Source organism: Melopsittacus undulatus, chromosome 1 (assembly GCF_012275295.1).
Source record: "Melopsittacus undulatus isolate bMelUnd1 chromosome 1, bMelUnd1.mat.Z, whole genome shotgun sequence".
NCBI lineage: Eukaryota > Metazoa > Chordata > Aves > Psittaciformes > Psittaculidae > Melopsittacus > Melopsittacus undulatus.
The window spans coordinates 209346-231153 of NC_047527.1; the positions used below are offsets into that span (position 1 = coordinate 209346).

General features: G+C 55.2%; 1 protein-coding gene across 3 annotated transcripts; it reads right to left on the reverse strand.

Annotated features, from left to right (window-relative positions):
* Positions 1 to 1554: 1554 nt before the first annotated feature.
* On the reverse strand, positions 1555 to 21798 carry PUF60 (poly(U) binding splicing factor 60). 3 transcript variants are annotated; one of them, XM_034074366.1, is made up of 11 exons: positions 21680 to 21749; positions 17240 to 17335; positions 15052 to 15141; positions 14058 to 14108; positions 10243 to 10404; positions 9754 to 9846; positions 8091 to 8304; positions 7131 to 7321; positions 3904 to 4039; positions 3244 to 3479; positions 1555 to 1984 (listed from the first exon to the last, which is right to left on the reverse strand). In XM_034074366.1, exons 1-11 carry the CDS (start codon positions 21725 to 21727, stop codon positions 1685 to 1687), a joined length of 1617 nt encoding a protein of 538 aa, XP_033930257.1. In that variant the 5' UTR covers positions 21728 to 21749; the 3' UTR covers positions 1555 to 1684. The 3 variants fall into 3 exon arrangements, with proteins under 3 accessions (XP_033930257.1, XP_033930261.1, XP_033930263.1); XM_034074370.1 differs by having other exon boundaries at positions 1685 to 1984; positions 21701 to 21798; XM_034074372.1 differs by lacking the exon at positions 14058 to 14108 and having other exon boundaries at positions 1685 to 1984; positions 21680 to 21750.
* Between the last annotated feature and the right edge of the window lie 10 nt (positions 21799 to 21808).

Consider the following 21808-nt stretch of genomic DNA (forward strand, 5'->3'; position numbering starts at 1 on the left):
CACAGTTACCTGGTCACCCTGTCTGAAAGCCATTGTGTCTACAGCCACTTAAGAGGAGTATCAAGACTGAAGCCTTACAGGCTGTGCAGAGATACCCACCTCCTGTTGTGCTCATACCAGACCCATGCTGCACCCAAAGATGCCTACACCCCTGTGGGTTGCTGGGGAGCAGGACACTGCTCACAGGGCTGCTGTGACAGGGATGATGGGGTTAAATTCAAAGAGGGGGACTCAGTTTGGATGCAAGGAAGATCCTTTGTCCAGTGAACAAGGGGAAACACTGGCACAGATTGCCCAGAGGTGGTGGATGCCCCATCCCTGGAGACATTCCAGGCCAGGCTGGATGTGGCTCTGGGCAACCTGCTCTAGTGGAAGGTGCCCCCGGTCACTGCAGGGGGGTAGAACTGGCTGAGCTTTAAAGTCCCTTCCAACCCAGCCCATTCTATGATTCCACAATTAGAATGTGAGCTCCCCAAGTCAGACACCCTCATCACACACTCCCACCTCTGCTGAATAAATCATTTTAAACACAAATTAAACCAGACTTCAGCCACTTAGGCCGAGCCTAACACAGTACTGACCTGCCTGATGCTGCCTATTGCTACACGTACTTCAGAATCCTCATTCTAGCTCTGGCTGCCCCATCCCTGGCAGTGTTCAAGGCCAGGTTGGACACAGGGGCTTGATGCAAGCTGCTCCAGTGGAAAGTGTCCCTGCCTGTGGGAGGGGGTTGGAACTGGATGAGCTTTAAGGTCCCTTCAAACCAAATCAGTTTGGGATTCTGTGATTAGATATGAGCATATGTGGCAAATTTCAGATCTCTTAAGAGCTATTGAAGTATTTGGGGGTTGGAACTGTGACATTTGCAGGTCCTGTAAGCCCAAACTATTCCATGACTCTATGACCCCAGGTAAACAAAGCCCCCCCCCACCAGCCAGGGCTTGTTCAGGTTTTCTCTTTAGGATGATACTTTGTCAGCTCCTCCTCATCCGTTCGTGCTCTGCTCATGTTGGAGTATTTTAATTAGTGTTGTACAAGGGTTAGGGTTAGAATCCCAGACTGGTTTGTGTTGGAAGGGACCTTAAAGCTCATCCAGGTCCAAGCCCCTGCCACAGACAGGGACCCCTTCCCTGGAGCAGCTGCTCCAAGCCCCATCCAACCTGGCCTTGAGCACTGCCAGGGATGGGGCAGCCACAGCTTCCCTGGGCACCCTGTGCCAGCGCCTCAGCACCCTCACAGGGATGAGCTTCTGCCTCAGAGCTCAGCTCAGTCTCCCCCTCTGGCAGGTTAAAGCCATTTCCCTTGTCCAGACTGCTGCTGAAATACCTCATGAAGGGACTCCCTCCTCCACTCTAACATTTATGGCCCCTCTCTGAAGAGCCTGCTACTCCAGCCCCTTAAAAGCTGCAGTGGGATCATGACCTGAGAAGCTCCAATTGATGAGAGCACAAAGGCAGGAGCAGAAGCACCAGCCCTCTTCAGGCTCTGGCTGTTGTGAGGACACACCAGGCCTGTGCTGAGGAGCCTCACCCCATGAACACACTCGATGCACAGTGGCTTTCTCTGTGTGTTTATCCAAACTACATCCCAGGGATCAGGGCCCACCCCAGAGCCCTCTTCACATGAGGCTAGCGCCCCCCTTGGGGCAGGAGCAGGGGCTGGGGGCAAAGTCCTTCAGTAGAGTTCATGCTGAGAGGTCGCTGTTATCAAACCTCTCCTGGTCGTACACCTCTGCCACCACCTTCCTCCCTGCAAACCAGCGCCCGTTCAGCGCCTGGATGGCTTTGTGAGTCTCTGAGGCCATGGAGAATTCCACAAAGATCTTGACAATGATCTCGGCGTCCTCCTCCTCTCCTTGTTTCTCCTGGTAGATGATGACCCTGTTCACAGCTCCAAATTTGCCACATTCTTCAGTCACTTCTCCTTCGAGGTCATCATCGATGTCCTTTGGATCCACCATGTTGCGAAGCACCATCACAGTGGACTGCAGAGAAACGGATGAGTTAATACACCAGAGACACTCAGATCAAATCTGCAAAGCCCCACCAGACCCTGTACATGCCCGAGCATCACCAGACGTTCCAGTGTTAGAGCATACAAGCATATTTGAGAGAATTAGCAATGTCCCAGGGATAAATCAGTATATTTTCTTCCCAGACACCTAAAGCACAGTCAAACCTCCCTCATGGTGTGGCTGGCCTCAGGCAGGGAAGCCTTGGGCCATTCCTGGCTTCTCTTAGACCCATCCCTGAAGCTCAGCTCATCTGGAGACCACCATAATTTTCCTTGTGCTGCTCCTATTCAGTTATGTTTGTCTTCTTCAACACCACAAGTGTGTGTTTTGCACTTCTCTAAACCAAGTACCAGTATCAACCAGGTCTTTCACACCTCTGACAAGTGAGGGCTCACCAGATACTTCCCACTTCATGGGATAACCACACAAGTCAGTCAGAGCATGTGCAACAGACCTCTCACATATCATGGAACAGTTTGTGTTGACAGGGACCTCAACGCTCCTCCAGCCCCAGCCCCTGCCACAAAAGGGGACCCCTTCCCCTGGAGCAGCTGCTCCAAGCCCCTGTGTCCAACCTGGCCTTGAGCACTGCCAGGGATGGGGCAGCCACAGCTTCTCTGGGCACCCTGTGCCAGCGCCTCAGCACCCTCACAGGGAACAGCTTCTGCCTCAGAGCTCATCTCAGTCTCCCCTCGGGCAGGTTCAAGCCATTCCCCTTGGCCTGTCCCTACATCCCTTGTCCCAAGCCCCTCTCCAGGTTTCTGGTAACCCCTTTAGGCACTGGAGCTGCTCTCAGGTCTCCCCTTCAGGAGCCTTCTCTTGTCCAGGCTGCCCCAGCCCAGCTCTCTCAGCCTGGCTCCAGGGCAGAGCTGCTCCAGCCCTCGCAGCATGTCCGTGACCTCCTCTGGCCTCGCTCCCGCAGCTCCACATCCCTCTTGTGCTGCTGCCCCAGAGCTGGACCAGGACTGCAGGAGGGGAGAATCCCCCCTGACGTGGTGGCCACCACAGACACCTCCCAGCCCATCCTCTTCTCACCATGTGACTACTCTGAACCCTCATTGAAGCTGAGAAGATCCTACAGTCAGTGTAAGATCCATCACAAGCAGCACACAAGCTGGCTGCTTTCACAGCCCTGCACCAGCTCTGTGAGGTACCTACAACATGTGCTGCAGGAGGCCACAGATTACACCTACTTAGGGCTGTCCTAAAGCCAGGAATGCTGCACCCACCTCCTGCTTCCGGAGCAGCTTCTGCATCACCATGTGGCGGGCGCTGCTGCCCGAGATGCTCATGTGCTCCTGCTCACTCAGCATCTCCGGCCGCTCCGACTCCTGGAACACCTCTTCCTCCTCCTTCTCCTTTTTGACCTCCATGAGACCCAGCGCTGGGGGACTTGCCAGGATGGGATTCACAACTCCCACTTGTGGAATGGTGACGGGAATGGGAGGCCGGGCAGGGGTGACACCTGCAAGAGCACAAACTCTGTAGCATAAAGAGAAGAGCTGATGCTCTGCAAGCCTTGAGTACATATCAGGCAGTGTAAGAACATCACAGAATGCAGATGCTTTATTTGCTCTGCATCAACACCACCAGGGATACAAAAGCAGGACACAGGCACCCCACACTGGCCCAGAAGGGAGGCAGAGTGCAGGACTTTGCATGGAGTGACAATGATCCCCATTTTCCCTCAGTGCCAGGCACTCCTGCTGCAAGCCCATGTCCTGTCCTATGTATTGCACACCAAAATAAATTCCTGATACACTACACAACTGGAATACTAAATGCTCTTGTCAAGGGCAGGCAGGAAGGAGGGATCCAGTGTCAGGTTCAACCTGCCTGTGCTACAGCTCCAGGGAACATGCTGTGGAGCAGGGACCTGAGTGACCAACCTGTAATGACTCCGGGTGCTTGTGCTGCCATCACAGCCTGCGGCAAAGCTCCCAGGGGCTGGGCCAGGGTCAGGGCTGGAGACACCAGCCCCGGGGTGGCCAAAGTGCCCAGAACTGCTGCTCCTGCCACTGCTTCCTGCAAGACAGAGAGACCCAACACATCACCCCATGGTCCTGGTCCTGCTGCCCGAGAGCCCATCCCCGAGTGCATTCAGCCATGGCTCAGCTCATTCCACTCCTAAACCAGCAGCTGTGTGACCGAGAGCTGCCAGCTCCCACTGGTACTGTGAGAGGACAGTTGCCACCCAGAGACATGAAGACACCAAGTCCTGGAATGAAAACATTCTGCAATTCAAATGCCATCAACCTTCTCAAGCTGCTGCTTACTGACAGCACCAGGAGACTCAATACATGGCTTGAGAGGTGCAGAAATTCCAGAGCAAGAGGAATCTCTCTTAGATTCCACCTTCTGCACAAGCAAAGCTCCTTACTGATGCCAAGGAATGTGATCCATTTAAAAAGATGGATGAGAGCTGTCATCCCACCCCTCTGGTGACAGCACCAGGGCTCTTGAGGAACAGCTTCAGTACTTCCTAATGGATGTGTCCTCGTCTGAGGGAACACTGTGGTCAAATGCCCTCTGCGAGCACAGGGCAAGGGAGAGCATAGCTCTGCTGCCTGCAACTGTACCTTCCAAAGGAGCTGCACCAGAAACCCTGCCTCTGGTCCCCATCCTGCAGGTGCAGGCACCAACCCAGCACCAAAACTGGACTTAGTGACCCAGCACCTACAGCAGAGCTCAATGCCCGTGAGACAACCATGTACCTGTCACTGGTGAAACCCCATTGTCCTTCACCACTGTCCACAACTGGAAACGTCCTTCAGCTTCCAGCCTTGAAACACTTTATAATCACTTCTGGTGCCTCTTCCCTCATCCCCTCACCCACCTCCCTCCACACAGCACCTGAGCAGAAACCTGAAGCACCTTCAGCACTTCCCTACAAGTCAAACTCTCCCAAGTTCTTCCTGCACATCAGGTTTTCCAATCCTCCCAATAATTCTGTTTTATACCTTCTATAGCCCAAATACACATCCTGACCCTGGATGATGGAGTCAAACAACGTTGAAGATGAACATGGAGTGAAATGATACATCACTTCCATAGAACTACTGAGAATATTGGGTGCAAAACACAGCCCAGGATCACAGTTTGCTTTCATTGCTCTTCATGCTCTTTCAGTCACACTTCAGCTGCTCACATCCTTCTCTCCCAAGTTTTCATGGGCTCCTGTAAGATCCTCCACTGGGGAGCAAAAACTTGCAGAGTTTTGTCCCTTCAGTGCAGCACCTTCACTCTGCAGTAACTGCTGCGTGGATCTTACTCCATCCTGCTGTGATACTCCATGACCAAAACCACCCTTGTCTGTGCCACAGCCAGCTCCACATGTCCTCCCAGTGTTTACAGCAGCCACTGCTATTGTGACCAGAGTGCATGGATCTGTGGGAACCTCCCCCAGCACCTCTTGCCCACCTCTCCTCATCTGCCTGCACATCTCTAAGTTGCCTGTGGCAGCTTTGGACCTGCCCCATGCTCCTACTGGAGGGAAAACATCCCCTGATTACTGGGTGCTGCAGCAGGACCATCCCAGTGCCCATGAGCTGCCCCCTCTTTATACTTAAAGAAACTCTTTCCAATACTTTTTACTTACTCCAATACTTACTTACACCAATACTCTTTACTTCTGCAAGACTCCTCCACCATCACTGCCAAGACATGAGCTGTCTCTGCTGCTCAATACCTCCCCTCCAGAGTTCACCATAACCCTGGACACACTCCACCTTCCCTGGCTGGCACAGAATTCCAGGCTGGAGTTGCAGTTCTGACCCCAGACCCAAAGTTCTATCTCTGTCTTCAGCTTCTCTCCCATGCTCATGATCCCCTCAGCTGCTCTGAGGTTGCTGGTTCCTTTGGGTTTAAACCCCGCAGATCAGCACTGTGTGTGCTTTCATTCCCTACCACAACTGTGCAGGAACACAGATCCTGCCTTCTGGAACTATCCTTACTCATCCACATCTCAGGTGGCAAAACCAAGCAGATTACCCACATCTGCAACATGGCATGAGGACTGCTAAGTGCATCTGAGGTCTTCCAGTGCCTGTTTTCTACGTATGGAATTCCAAAGTTCCTCACATTAACAAATCCTGCAGCACTTTGGGAAAGAAACAGGAACACTTATCCATGGCAGTGACAGATCTCCACTGCCTCACTCCAGAAAGGAGTCAACAGTTTTGACTTGGATGCCAACAATCCTTCCAGTGGTGCCTCAACTCCCTTCCTCAGCTGACTGCAGAGGTTCCAGACCTGGGGACACAGGAATCACTGGAAAACCCCACACTGGAGGCAGCTCCTCCCACCTCTGCCTTTACCTCACCATTCAGAGCTGTGTTAATTCAGAAGAAGCTGCTCACAAGCACAAAGGCACCAGCTGCAGCAGCACACACAGGCTGCTCACTTCAATCATTCTGCCTGGGAACCCAAGTACCCAGCAGTGGTAGAGTTTGTCTCTGCCATGAGCTGTGGTGGCACAGAGGAGATCCTGCTGCTGAAGGTGAGAACAATGGACACAGATGTGCAGTTTGCCCTGAAAGACAGTCCTCCTCCAAGCACAGCCAGGAGCTTCTGGCACCACAAGCAAACTGAGAACTCCAAAACTCCTACCTCAACATCCAGTTCTGCTCCATCACTACCTGGAATCATGGAGAGGTTTGGGTTGGAAGAGATCTTAAAGCTCATCTAGTTCCAACACCTCCTTGTTTCTGAAGAGCCTAAAGCCATCAGACACCTTCCACTTTACTCCACAGTCAGTCTTTTATCAGCTCCTGGGACTGTTACTGCCCTCACTGCCTGCCCCCTTTCATGCACCTTCCCTTGTTCTTTTAGCCTCTACCACAACCAGCTCCCCAGGCACAGCTCTGCCTCTCCAGACAAAGAATCCCTTCCCATCTTCCATTCCCTTTGACAAAGTCCTGGCCAGCTGTGCCAGACTTCATTCTGCAGTGCTGGAATAGCAGATCCTCACAAGCTTCATGGCTAAGCTCCTACATGGGAAGTGCTGGGAACAAGGTATGACCCAGGACAAGGACTGCTCCTCCAGCAGTGCCCAGGGCACTGGAGCACCCGCTTGTCTCCAGCAGCGTCACCCCACGTCCCCGTGCTGGGGCCTCACCTGGGCTGTGATCTTGGCTGTGGCAGCAGCAGCAGCCACGGCAGCGGCTGGGGGGAGCCCTCCTGGTGTGGCAGGGGTCAGCAGAGGCATCGGGGGTGTCACGGCCTTGCCCACGCGCAGGTACTGCCCGCCCAGGTCAAAGAGGTTCATCGAGGACACGGCATCCTGAGAGGACTGAGCCTTCTCGTACTCTGCAGGGATACAGGAGCTCCACGTGAGGCTGCAGCACCCGACTGGTGGCTGCCAACTCACAGCTCACCCCAGCCTGCACTGGGACACCCCAACCTGCACAGAGACACCCCAACCAGCAGATACACCCCATCCTGCAGAGAGACACCCCAACCAGCAGCTACTGCCTCACAGCTCACCCCAAGCTGCACTGGGACACCCCAACCTGCAGATACACCCCATCCTGCAGAGAGACACCCCAACCAGCAGCTACTGCCTCACAGCTCACCCCAGCCTGCACTGGGACACCCCAACCTGCACAGAGACACCCCAACCAGCAGCTACTGCCTCACAGCTCACCCCAAGCTGCACTGGGACACCCCAACCTGCAGATACACCCCATCCTGCAGAGACACACCCCAACCAGCAGCTACTGCCTCACAGCTTACCCCAACCTGCACTGGGACACCCCAACCTGCACTGTGAGAACAGCACAGAGACACCCCAACCTGCCTGGGGACACACCAACTTGCCCTGGGACACCCCAACCTGCACAGCTGAGCGCAAAAGTCTCAGCTGTGATTGTATCTCTGTTCAGGCACACTCTGTCCAAACTGACTTGCAGCCCATTGTCTAATGCCACCCTGCCACTCGTTACAGAGGAAAAGAGGGACAAGGCAGGAAACACGCAGGAAAAAGCAGGGGACTGGCAGGGACAGGCAGGGGACATGCAGGGAGAGGCAAGGGACATGCAGGGAGAGGCAGGGGACTGGCCTCCCCCAAGCCCAGTACCAATGAATCCATAGCCTTTGTGCTTCCCAGTGGTGGGGTCTCGCGCCAGTGTGCAGGATTTGATCTTCCCGAAGGCCTCAAACACACTCTTGATGTCATCATCAGATAGGTCCTGGTGTACTGACGCCACGTAGATGCGGTTGAAGGCTCGAGCCTCCTCTGCCAGCTGGTCTATGATGGGCTGAGCCTGCCCAATGTTACTGGGCCTCCCGACCTGCAGAGAGCCATAGAATCATGGAGCCACAGACACAGAATCATGAAGCCACAGAGGCTGGGTTGGAAAAGACCTTTAAGATCAAATCCAACCATTCCCCAGTACTCCCAAGGCCACCAATAGCCCATGGCACCATCTACACAGGGCCTTGTCTACCCACTTGTCCACACAGTGTGTGAACACTTCCACAGACAGTGACTCCAGCCCTGCCCTGGGCAGCCTGTTCCAATGCCTGAGCACCCTTTGGGAAGGAACTGTTCCTCATCTCCATCTAAACCTCCCCTGGTGCAGCTTGAGGCCGTTTCCTCTTGTCCCACTCCTTGGAGCAGAGACCAGGCACCTCCTGGCTCCATCCTCACACTGCCAAGAGCCCAAGGGCCATCCTGCACAAGTGTCCTGAGCACCCATCCAAACCTAACCCCACTCATGAGGCCATGCTCAGCAAAGCTGACTCAGCTTGGGCTACATCCTGCACCACAGGAGATGCCACAGCACTGAGAGCCTGGACCCTGCTTCCTCCTCCCCCCCATTTGTGTATCCTGATATGCCAAATGAAAGATAAGCTGTGTAAAAACCTTAGAGCAGCTTCCAGTGTCTGAATGGGGCCTAGAGGGATGCTGGAGAGGGACTCTTCATCAGCAGCTGTGGTTATAGAACAAGGGGTGATGGGTTTAAACTGGAACAGGGGAAGTTCAAATTAGATATAAGTTCTTCCCATGAGGGTGCTGAGGCGCTGGCACAGGGTGCCCAGAGAAGCTGTGGCTGCCCCATCCCTGGCAGTGCTCAAGGCCAGGTTGGACACAGGGGCTTGGAGCAAACTGCTCTAGTGGAAGGTATCCCTGCCCATTGCAGGGGCTGAAACTGGACGAGCTTTAGGGTTCCTTCTAACCCAAGCTATTCTCTGATTCTAAACCCCCTCAGCCATCGAACACTGGAGAGTGAGTCAGGGATCAATGCAGGATATGAAACACTCAACAGAAAGTGCCAGTTTCCCCCAATTTCAACCCCAAAGTTTCCCTTTCTTAAGACCCCCTCTCACTGCCTGAGAACACACAGCTACAATCCCTCATTGCTCCTGTTGAAAACTCCCATTTCCCAGTTGCTTGTCCCTCACACCACCCATAGGCACAAGTTTGCTGCTGCTCATCCAGCATCCACTGGTCCAAGACAAGGCAGCACTAAAATATCAAGAAGCACCTTTGGTTTGAGCTTAAGTGGCTTCCATTCTGTGAGGTGGAAAAGCCTGAGCCAGCTGAGCAGAACTGGCTGCTGGGCTTTAGCAGTGTGCAGGGGCACAGACCCAGCCACAACATACCCAACAGGTGGAATATCAAGGTTTAGCATGGAGCAGACCTCAGGTTATTTTCCACGTGGGGAGCATTCCAAGGCAGGAACCCATTACTCACAGGAGAGAGAACCAAGAGCTTTCAGAGCATTCCTGCTACTCACCTTGATATTTCTTCCCCCCAGCATGACAGAATTCATCTGCTCCAAGGCCAGCTGAGCAGCTTCAGGAACCTCGTATTCCACAAAAGCAAAACCCTAAGACAGAAGGAAACACTTGTTGAATCCCCTCAGGTCTGCCTCATGGCCAGGACTTCCCATATTCCAGATCCCTGCTGTGGCCTGAGAAGGCATCTCCTTAAAGAAGCTTTTTATTAAGGAAGAAAATGGCACAAGGAAGTAGAGAGGAGGCTACAGGCTTCCAGAGCCTCTCCTGCTCAGAGAGCCAAGAGCAACAGATCACTGAACACAAGCACTATGGTGCTCCATGCTCACTGCCCCGTATCTGCCCCTGCCAAGCTCAGCAGAACAGGCAGCAACAAATCTTTAGCTCAGTGCTTAACCCTGCAAGGATAAAGGCTCTGTCCTCTCCCACATACATTCAGGAAAGCCTTGGAGAGAAAACAAAGCATCATTTGAGGGCTGTGATCCCACCTTGTGCTTCATGGTCACCGAGTCCCAAGACATATCAATGCTTTTTATGGGTCCAAAGGGGGCAAAGGCCTGGCGAATGGTGTCCTCTCCCAGCTCATAGTATATGGAGCCCACGTACACACGACACATGATGGCCAGAGCGCGCTGCCTCTGAGCTGCCATCTGTATTGGAAAGAAGAACTGGTTGGTTAGCTCAGACGTGGCCCTGGACCTCAGCACCTCTTTCCCTTCCTCCTTCCCTCCCTGGAGCTATGGCCCAGCAGCAGGCAGCTCATCCTCAGGCTGCAGCACACGTGCCAATGGGGAAGGCTTCTGCTCGGAGCACACATGGCAGGAGTGGCCAAGGAACGGCCCCCTCCCGGGGCAGTGCATGGGCTCTGCCACCTCCCAGCCTCAGCTCCAACCCCACCGGGAGGTCTGACCCTCCCCAGCCTCATCACAGCTCCAGCAACTCTTGCAGGAGGAAATCACCTCATTCTGGGACAGTTCCCCCTCCAGGCAGCAAAGGACTCCATCCCAGCCCCTATTCATCAGCCCTCCCCTTCCCTCCCACACGGGACAACAGAGATCCAACACTGGGCACCACCACAGATTTCCACCCCCCACCATCCACCCTCCCAGGCAGCAAAGGAGCTGGATTTGGGAACCTCCTCCCCACCCCCTCGAGCACCTCACCCCCCTCCCCCGGCAGGACAAGCTCCAGGACTGGGCACCACATCCACTGCTTGAAGCAAAGAGAAACCAAAGGGTTAATGGGACCTCCCAGCTCAGTGTGTGGTGTCAGTACTGCTGCTGCCTGCTGCCACTGGCCCAGAGTGATACAACCCCAAAGCCTCTGCCCTCTGGTGCAGAGAAAGGGTCTCTGGGCTATTTTCTCCTAAATATGCCTGAAAACCTGTTTGCAAGACAAATCCCATTATTCCTTCCAGCAGAAAATACACAACAAGCAGCAAATCCCTCAATTCCTTGGGACCCCCAGGGTGGCTCTAGAGCTGCTAACTCTGGCAAGGGGCTAGGCCAGGCCCAGCAGTGTCCTGGCACCAAGGAGGAATCAGGCTGTGTGGAGGCAGCTCCCTAAGACTGAACTGCAGTGGCTGGAGACAGGCAGGAGGCTCCTGCTCTGGTGGCACTGGTGGAGCTAGCGGCAAGCCAAGGGCTGCTGCAGGGGAGGCAAAGGCAGCATTAGGTTGGAGGCCCCTCACCACAGCCCAGTACTGGGAGCTCTGCATCACCTCCTCCTCCCACCACCCTGCTCAGGAGGGATCCCTGTGGGATGCTGTCTGAGGAACGCCAGAACCAGTGCAAGCACCATGTGTGCAGAGCTGCTGCACCTCAAGCAGCAGGACAGAAGGACAGGGGGTCACAGCCTTCTCCCTCCCAGCACCCACAGGATGGGATTGCATCTGCCACAGGAGGACAGGCTGGAGAGGTTCAGCTCCTGTTCTGGAATTCAGCAGGATACTAAACAGAGTTCTCACCCCACACTGCTGCTCCTCATGTGACATTAAGCTCAGCGGTGGTCCTGGACCTTAGGGTCCTCTTGCCTGGTTTAAGACTTCCCACTGTTAACAACAAGCTCTTGTTCAAGGTACTGTGGTGTGACAGGGAGCACTACAGCACAGGCAGGACAGCTGAGGTGGTGTCTCCCAGGTTCTCTTAACACATTCCCAGCTTGGGTGCAGGAAAGCCAGTGATCACCAGCCCCTTAGTACATGGTATGTCCACAGCAGGGGTCAGAGCCATCATGAACCACCTCACCCAGACTGTGAGAAACCTCTAGTGTCTCACCAGGGAGTGCTTCTGGTCAAGCCCCTGCTTGTGCAGCCTTGCACAGGGACTCTTCACCCTCTGAAATACAGAGACATGAAGAGGTCGTGTTCTCCACCCCTTATCCATGCTACAGGAGAAAATGCAGTGGCATCTGTCCTCTCCTCTGCAGGAGGAAATCCACATCTTACCCTGCTGCAGAGGGGCAATAGGAGGGGTGGCCTTAGGACCTTTACATCAGCAACGTTGGGATCTGGACCTGAAACGGACATGACTGGGATGAACCACTGTGGCTACATGTGGATCACTAACAGCACCTGGAAGCATCAAGTCATGGTGATGCAGTGGACCTGTGAACTAAGCACATAACAGTGTCAGACACTCATCTCTAGAAACCTCACTGGCTGCACCAAGCAGATTTGACTGGTAACTGGCCCTCCTCCTCCTCTAAAATGGAGTTTGAAGTACCTGCAGCCTCCACTTGCCCTCAGGGACACACGGGTTAGTGTTGGGGAATGGTTGGACTTGATCATCTTAAAGCTCTTTTCCAACCTGGTCGATTCTATATTTCATAAAGGCAGCAGTTAATAGTTGTCATGTTGCTGTCAAGTGCTTATGAAGGTTTAAAGACAAGCCAAAGCATCATCTTGATTCTCTATACAAAATCACCACCACTGGCTTGTTCTAATCCAGCAGCACCAGGAAAGGTGCTCATTTTGCTGTGACAGGGAGATGCTGTTCTGCAATGCTCAGAGGGGTAAGGAGCCAGGAAGCTTCCATCCCAGGCACCACGATCCTCACGGAGGAACTGATCAGTCTTGTCAGCAAGCACTGGGCAAACAGGACTCTGTGTTCTGCATTCCTGATGGGCTCTGGGATAAAGCACTTGCTGGGACCAGGGCATCTTAACAGCATTGAACAGCACCAGAGCTGAAGGCTTCAGCGGAGGTTCCTGCCTATGGGTCCTGTTCAGCAGCATCCCTACAGGAATGGCTGAGGAAAAGGAAGCACCAGATTCTGCCCTTGTTGCTAACAGGAAATTCACCATTTCCAGCACAGGCTTTTCACTGCCCGGCTGTGAATAAGGAGCCAAAACCATTTTACAAAGCACAAGTGCTGAGGTTCTGCTCTTGAGGAACATCCACATGAACTGAGAGGAGGTTCTTGGGTGCCAAATTCACAGGGAGATGTGTGCTCCCAACCCATTCCAGCTCTACATTCCATCATACAACCTCCTTTGGCTCCCCTGCTGACACACCCTGCTGTTAGAGGGAAAGCTGGTGATTTTAGTTGCTGCTTTCATTTTGGGGTACAAGCATCCAGTTGCCTTTGACACCAAGCAGAAATATTGTGTTCCAGCAGAAATGGTGACAACTGAACTTTTGCATGTGGAGTGGAGCTTAGAGGACACACGGTAGCCATTGTCCAACATGTCCAGGGAAAAGAAGGGGATGAATAATCCCAGGGAATTAAGCTCTTTGCACTGAAGGGCTGTGTGGGTTCTCTGTACACCCTGAAGTGTGGTTCCTTCCCTCCTGCCTTTACTCCAAGCCATATTCACCCAGTGTGGGGACTGCAGAGCAGCCCTGCTGAGACCTGCTGTGCGCCAGAGCTCCCAGCACCGCGGCTGCAGGGCTCCAGTGCTCTCAGTGTGGTTCTCAGGAGATCACCCATGTGTGAGTTACCTTGGCAGCCAGTTTGGGGTCAGCACCTCAGAACTGCAGCGTCTCTAGAAACGCAGCTCCCACACTTTCACAGGCTGGGTTCGGAACTGGCCGAAATCTAACGCTCGCTTTGCCACCTGACTCCAGGACCCCGACTGCCAGTGGCCCATGTCCCAGTGCCAGTGTCACAGCAGACTGCACCCGGCCTAGGGTCTTCCTCTGGGGAGTTTACACTTTGCCTTTGCTTGCTGTGCTCGTCCACAACGGGTATGTGGAGGGTTGTGCTGGGTTCACTTAAGAGCATTGCGTTACCACTACGTCCTTCCCCACTCTAGGCCCTGACTAAGACAAAGTGCCCAAGAAGAAGTGAATATGTCTATTGACCGATTGTAAAGGTGAGAGAGGATCTCCAAAGCCCATTGTCACTGCTGCCATCTGAAAGACAGTAAAGACAGAGTTCAGTCTGTTGGAGCTGAGCATACTATGGCTGTTTGTCACATCTCAAGCAGAGCGGCGGCACGGGGAACCTGCGGAGAGGCCTCTCCTTCCTTGCCCCTCACTGCCTGGGCCCAAGGACTGTCCAGCGCTGGGACCCCGCAGAGTCCAGTCCCACCAGGCCAGGGTGACTTGTGCTGCTGCCACTGCCTCAGGAAGCAGGGTCTTCTCCCGGGGGGACTCAAGGCAATAGTAACCTCTGTAACCACTGTCGTTGATTCACCCCCAGCATTTAAAAAGGAGCCCTAGGGTCAGACACTCAGAAACACGCACAGCCCTGAGAGGCTACACTGCCTATGGGTGAGCAGTGCTCCTCCACTGAAGCCATCCAGCAGACCTCAGCCACTGCTCTGGGCTCCCTCACATGGAGTGAGATGCACCCGAGACACCTCTGAAGAGGGAGATGTACAGACCAGCACACTGGCATTTATTCCAGCAGTAGCAGGAACAGCCATGGAACATCTGCCACATTGTGAGGGAAAGGGAAATGGGGGCTCAGAGAGGGGAGAGAGTGACCCTCCCCTCAAGCAGAATTGATGGTAAGAGGATTCTGTTCCAAATAACCCCAGACAACACTTTACACATCAGTTCAAAGTGAAACCTGCAGAAAGATATTTGGCTTCTGGCATTTCAAGAAGCATTTGGGCAGCCAGCAGAAGAGAAATGCTTTAAAACTCACTCATTGGATGAGGTTTGGGGCAATTTGGGCAGGTGGGCAAATGGTTGGGGTGGTTTTAGTGAGCTGGAGACAGAGCATTGCTATTTCACTGTGGAAACAGCCGAGTGTGCCCGGCCTCAGGGCTGTGCTCTGCTTCTGAGTGCACAAAACTCCACCCTGAGGGGGAGAACCAACAGAGAAGGAGCATCTCGGAGGGTCTCTCACCTGGAGGTTGGTGAGCTGCTGCTGCTGGTGGGCGATGGTTTGCTTCACCAGCACACTCTTGATGCTCTGCTCCATCGCATACTTCTTTGCCTGGGAAGAAACAGACTCTGTAGTCATATGACAACACCCTAGAGCAGGGAACAGCATCTAACTCCACAACACAGCTCCCCAGATCCACACACTGGCTGCAGGGAACATTCCAGCACTCCAGCCCTATGCACCACGGCACCATACATAAGCCAGCAGCTCACCAACATCCTGCTCTGCACCTAGGATTTCTGGAATACACCTTGGAATATAGCACAGGGATTGCGCAGATGGACTCGACCTGCAGCAGGCACCACATCAAGGAAGCAGCATGCACCAGACACGTGGCATCTCCCCTCTTCCTCCCTCTGCCCCTTAAATCCCACCACAGCACCTTACCTGCTGGGATCAGGGCAGGACAGAGCCTCCTTCAAGTCCTCTCCACTCAGAGAACATCTGGACAAAGAGTTTCTACAGAACGGAAGGCCCCCCAAACACCAGGTCCAGTCTGGCCTGGGCTCTCCCTTCCCTGGCCTGCCCTAGGCTGGGGCACCCACTCTGCTCACACAAGGCTCCCACTGTTTCTCTACCTCCTGCCTCAGACACAGGCTCACTGCTCTGATCCTTTCAGTGCCCTACACTGCACTACAGGGCCCCAGCTGCACCCCAAGGGTGCTGCCATGGAGGCTCCCTGTCAAGGAGCACCTGAAACCCTATTCCCAGGAGAGGTCCCAGCACTCAGCCACCCCTTGGGCACCTGCTTTCCATGGCTGCAGGGGTTGGGGAGGCTCTAAACCGTGGATGTGAGACGGGTGCTTCGGAACCTGGAAACGGACAATGGCATTGACAGCTGTGAGCCAGGAGAGGCCGCTCCGCACCGGGAGCCACACACAGAGCCTGGAACAGCACAGCTGCCACCGCACAGGCAGGGCTGGTTCCTGCCCCTCCAGTCCCAGCTCCACCTCTCTCCTGAGCTGGGAATCACACCCGCAGTGGGAGGGCCGCAGAAACCTCCCACCCGCCGTGGGAGACAGGGCCAAGCACCCCAGACCAAGAGCTGCACTCAGATGTCATCTGGATTAGACCAGCTTGGCTCACATGGGGGGAAAACACTTCCAATGGGGCTGCTCACATCAGTGTGAGCAGCAGGTCAGGGAAGGGACTGCCCCCTCACTGCTCTGAGGAGAAACTCCTCCTTCCTTTCCCCCCCCCTTAGTCCTGGTTCAGCTCTTGGGCAACAGCACAAGTAGGCTGTGCTGTGGAGGTACTGGAGTGAATTCAGAGGAGGCCACTGCAGGAGGATACTGCAAGGGCTGTGGCAACTCTGCTCTGGAGCCAGGCTAAGAGCTGGGCTGGTTCAGCCTGGAGAAGGCTTCTTAGGGGAGACCTGAGAGCAGCTCCAGTGCCTAAAGGGGCTGCAGGGAACCTGGAGAGGGGCTTGGGACAAGGGCCTGTAGGGACAGGGCAAGGGGAATGGCTTGAACCTGCCCGAGGGGAGACTGAGCTGAGCTCTTAGGCACAAGCTCTTCTCTGTGGGGGTACTGAGGCACTGGCACAGGGTGCCCAGAGAAGCTGTGGCTGCCCCATCCCTGGCAGTGCTCAAGGCCAGGTTGGACACAGGGGCTTGGAGCAACCTCTCTAGTGGAAGGTGCCCCTGCCTGTGGCAGGGGTTGGAGCTGGAGGAGCTTTAATGTCTCTTCCAACCTAAATCATGCCATGGTTCTATGAACATGGGAAAGAGCATAAGGGAAAATAGCCATTTTGTGATGTGTTCTTGTGTGGATGGACTCAAAGAGCAGCTGCAACACAGCAGAAACTTGTTCCCTGTGGAGCACACACTGCTAACCCCAGGAGCCCTGTAGCTGTTGCATGTTGCTTCAGCATTACAATGTCAACTGCAAATGTCATTTACTTGGGATTTTAATTAAAAACACTCTCCCCACCCCAATTGCAAATTCCACATCATGCTCCCCAAAAGCATCTCCAAGCTCTAAGCCAAACCAAGTCATTCTTGGGCAACTGGAAGCGTGAATCCACACGCAGCACGGCCAGACCCCAGGCCTGTTCTTGGGTGGTGGGCTCCCTCTTGTAGCATCATAAAACTCCCAAAACCAAACAGAACCCCCCAACCAATAACCAAGCCCACATGATGGTTACTCACCTTCTGCAGAGCTTCCTGCTGCTCTGGTGTGAGGGGTGGAAGTCCCAGCTTCGCTGCTGTGCTCTGGCCATTCTCCATCTTAATGGACTCTGTGCCCTGAGGAAACAGGAAACAGTCATGGAAAACCCATTCCCACAGGGGTGACCATTCCTTCCTTCCCACACCCCTGAGCACTTCATGTCAGACTGGCACAAACGGCTGAAAGTCCATGAAAAGCTGCTGGTATCCCAGCACTCCCTATGGGAGAGTTATCCCATCGACTGAGGTCTGTCCTGTAGAACCCATGGTCAGTTGTTCCTGCAACATCAAGTATTGGCAAGTTCTTCCAAGGTATCAACTTGCCTTTTGATGAAGTGATTCAGCACAGGAACATGGAATGGTTTGGGTTGGAAATGACCTTAAAACTAAAACCAGCTCCACCCCCTGCCACAGGCAGGGACAGCTTCCACCAGCCCAGGCTGCTCCAAGCCCCATCCCACCTGGCCCTGGAACCACCCAAGGCCAGGATTAACAGACCAAAGCAGCTCCCATCTCTCTGGGAGCAGCTACCAGGTTGTAGCATCAGGAGAATCTCTGCATCCCAGAAGTGCCAGGACAATTCCCAGCTCAAATAGGGTTCACCATTAACCCCCGCTCAGAGAGGCCTCAGCTCTCCAGTGACCAGTAACACTAACACCACAAGTGTGTGCGTGAGCAACCTGCAGCAGGTGCAGGGCAGAGGCAGGACCAGAGCCCTGCAGCAGCTCTGGCAGCCTGGGACAGAGCTGCCCTTGGGAAAGCTGATACAAAGCAACAGGAATTTCAGGGAAGGACCCACGGGTGTCCCACTGGATGGAACTCCTGCAGAACAGAAGCTCATGGCACTGCTCGTGCTGGCCACAGCTGGGATGTTCCCTGCAGCACAAATGTCTCTGGAGCACCGAGTCCTCCACAACATCCATAATCTTAGGGGTACATCAAGATCTGAACATGATACCAACATGGAGAGCAGCAAACAGCTCACGTGGCCACACCTGAAGCCTCAGAAAGCTCCAGTGTTCAAAAGCAGAAGATCCTGTCCACAGCTGCTGAGAAGCTGCAGAGAATCACAGAACCAATCAGGGTGGAAAAGAGCTTCAGAATCATCCAGTCCAACCATTGCCCAGCACTGCCAAGGGCTCCCCTAACCCATGGCACTGAGGCCCCATCTCCATAGTGTATGAACTCTCACAGGGTCAATGCCTGCAGCCCTGCCCTGGGCAGCCTGTTCCAATGCCTCAGCACCCTCTGGGGCAGGAATTGTTCCTCAGCTCCATCTGAACCTGCCCTGGTGCAGCTTGAGGCCGTTCCCTCTTGTCCCATCCCTTGTTCCTTGGGAGCAGAGCCCAGCCCCTCCTGGCTCCATCCTCCTGTCAGGCACTTGGAGGGAGCCATCAGGTCCCCCCTGAGCCTTCTCCATCTGAACGCCCCAGGTCCCTCAGCCGTTCCCCATCACCTCTGGGCTCCAGGCCCTGCTCCAGCCCCTCAAGGTCTCTCTTGCAGTGAGGGTCCCAGAGCTGAACACAGGACCTGGGGTGCGGCCTCACCAGTGCTCAGTGCAGGGGCACAATCCCTGCCTGGGTCCTGCAGGTCACACCACTAGTGTTCTGGGTAACAAACCACAGCAGCACAGACCTGTTGCTGTTATCAGCAGCACTCAACACCAGGTCACATTAGAGCTGTGAAACTACTTCAGTATCAAGTCTAATCCCATCTCAATTCCAAGCTAGCAGCAAGGATGCTTTACCCAGCAGCAGGAGCACTGAGAAACAACAGGCTCAATACAGAAGTGACAAATCCCACCCTTCTTCCAGTGCAGCTGCATGGCTCTCACATGCTCTCAGTAGATGTGCTGCCGGCCCCAGCATATGGTGGGTTCTTGACAGTTTATGGGGACACCTGAAAAGCATCAAAGCTCTGGGGACTTTCAGTCATAACTCCCAAGACCCAACTCCATGTTCTTAAATCACTGCCCTTGAGAAACCCCTCTGCTTTCTGCTTCAATTCTTCCCCATTTGTGTGTCCCACAACAGGAGCAGAGCCTGTGCTGCAAACCTCCCTTCAGGAAGTCAGCTGAAGGCAAAGCCTGAGCCTCCTAAACCCAGAGCTCAGTTCCTGCTACTCGGGGTTACCTTGTCCCTAACTCAGTATTTCCCAGGCAGCATTCCCCACTCCCATGCTCCTAGGACAAAGGAAAGGCTGCAGCTGCCCTGGTGCAGCTGCATTGGACTCTTCAGGCTGATGCCATGGTCACAGCAGGAACAGCCAATGTCCTTTCCAGCAGGGAAAGGAGGTTTAAACAGACAGGGGCACCTTGAGAAGAAGGAATCCAGGGAGCCTGTGGGGACACGGAGCTGGGTCTCATTGCAGGGACCACACCAAGGCCATGGGGCAGCTGCTGAAGCTTAGTGAGGTAAAACACATCCTGACACAGTGCTCAGGGATGGACAGGCTCAGCTCAGCACCAACAGATGGGAGCTCAACCCACGCAGAGGGCACCCAGCTCACACAGAGCCTACTGGAGAAGGTGTTTTAACCCTGTGTGACACTGGCAGGACTGAGGACTTCCCTGAAGAGGTGCAACAAGACTCAAGTGTAGGACAGACCTTTCAGAGCAAATGCTACACAAGCCCATAGCGGCTAAAAGCATGGGGCATGCAGTCAAGCTGGAATGCTGCTTCCTGGAAGCACCTCTTACACTTTGCCATTCAAACACTAAGATACCACCACCCAGGCTGGGAACACCAAACTAAAGGCAGCACTTCCTGCACCTCAAGGCTTATGTTCCAACATGAGCCAACACTAATCCTTTCAGGTTCCTTCACTCCTGGTATCTGCCACCTGCTGAGGCACTAGCACAGGGTGCCCAGAGAGGCTGTGGCTGCCCCATCCCTGGCAGTGCTCAAGGCCAGGTTGGACACAGGTTTGAAGCAGCTGCTCCAGGGGAAGGGGTCCCTGCCCTGGCAGGGGTTGGGGCTGGAGCAGCTTTAAGGTCCCTCCCACCCAAATCCCTTCATGGTTCTAGGATTGATTCCATCAGAGACTTCCTTCCCTGCAGCCCTGACACCGACACCAGCAGGTTTCACATCTCCCTTTACACACCTCCATAGATAACAACAGTAAATCATGGACTCCAGGGGAGGCTGAGCAGGGCAAAGATTCATTCTGCTACTGAAGGCCAATCACAAAGAAAACAAGCAGCCTTCAACAGGAGCATCCCGCTGCTCACACACCAGTGAGGAATGAGCACTCCTGAAAACACAACTCCAAACACCCCATCTCGTTGGGATCCCTCCCGGCGCACAAGAGCAGGGAGAGGAGATGCAAAATGAGCCCCGGGCACCGCAAGGAAGGGCCACGAGCGGCTTCACCCGGGAACACCGGATAACGGGAGGGAGGTTCGGGAACACCGGATAACGGGAGGGAGGTTCGGGAACACCGGATAACGGGAGGGAGGTTCGGGAACACCGGATAACGGGAGGGAGGTTCGGGAACACCGGATAACGGGCGGGAGGTTCGGGAACACCGGATAACGGGAGGGAGGTTCGGGAACATCGGATAACGGGAGGGAGGTTCGGGAACACCGGATAACGGGAGGGAGGTTCGGGAACACCGGATAACGGGAGGGAGGTTCGGGAACACCGGATAACGGGTGGGAGGTTCGGGAACAGGGAATTCAGGAAACCACAACCCAGCCCCATGGAGGCGGCGAGAGCGTTTCCCGGCCCGGTAAGAGCCATTCCCTCCCACAGCACTGCCCAGAGCGGCTCAGCGCCCCGCACAGCCGGCCCAGCACCGGGCACGGACCCGGGAGCCCCGCACAGCCGGCCCAGCACCGCACACAGCCCCGGGAGCCCCGCACAGCCGGCCTAGCACCGGGCACGGACCCGGGAGCCCCGAACCGGGCACAGCCCCGGGAGCTCCGCACCGGGCACGGACCCGGCTGGCCTGGTAAGGCCCAGCTCAGAAGAGGGAAGCCCCGCTGAGGCAGGCGGGACGTCAGCGGGGAGGCCGCGGCACCCACAGGGGCCCAGCGGAGCGGAGCCCGCGCCGGCCCCGCACACACACACAGCCGGAGGACCGGGGCTCGCCTCACCCCAACCCCAGCTCCGGCTCAGGCCCAGGCCGGCCCCGCACACACACACACACACACCCGGAGGACCGGGGCTCGGCTCTCCCCCATCCCCACCTCCGGCCCACCCCGGCCCCGCACACACACACACACAGCCGGAGGACCGGGGCTCCCCTCTCCCCATCCCCACCTCCGGCCCACCCCGGCCCCGCACACACACGGTCTGAGGACCGGGGCTCGGCTCTACCCCATCCCCACCTCCGGCTCACCCCGGCCCCGCACACACACACACACACACCCGGAGGGCCGGGGCTCGCCTCACCCCATCCCCACCTCCGGCTCAGGCTCACCCCGGCCCCGCCGCCGCTCACCAGAGACATGGTGGTCGTGGCCGCCATCTTATCCGCCCCGCCTGCGCTCGGCGCCAGACTCTCGCGAGAGCCTCGTGAGGTGCGCACGGCACTCAAACTCTCGCGGGA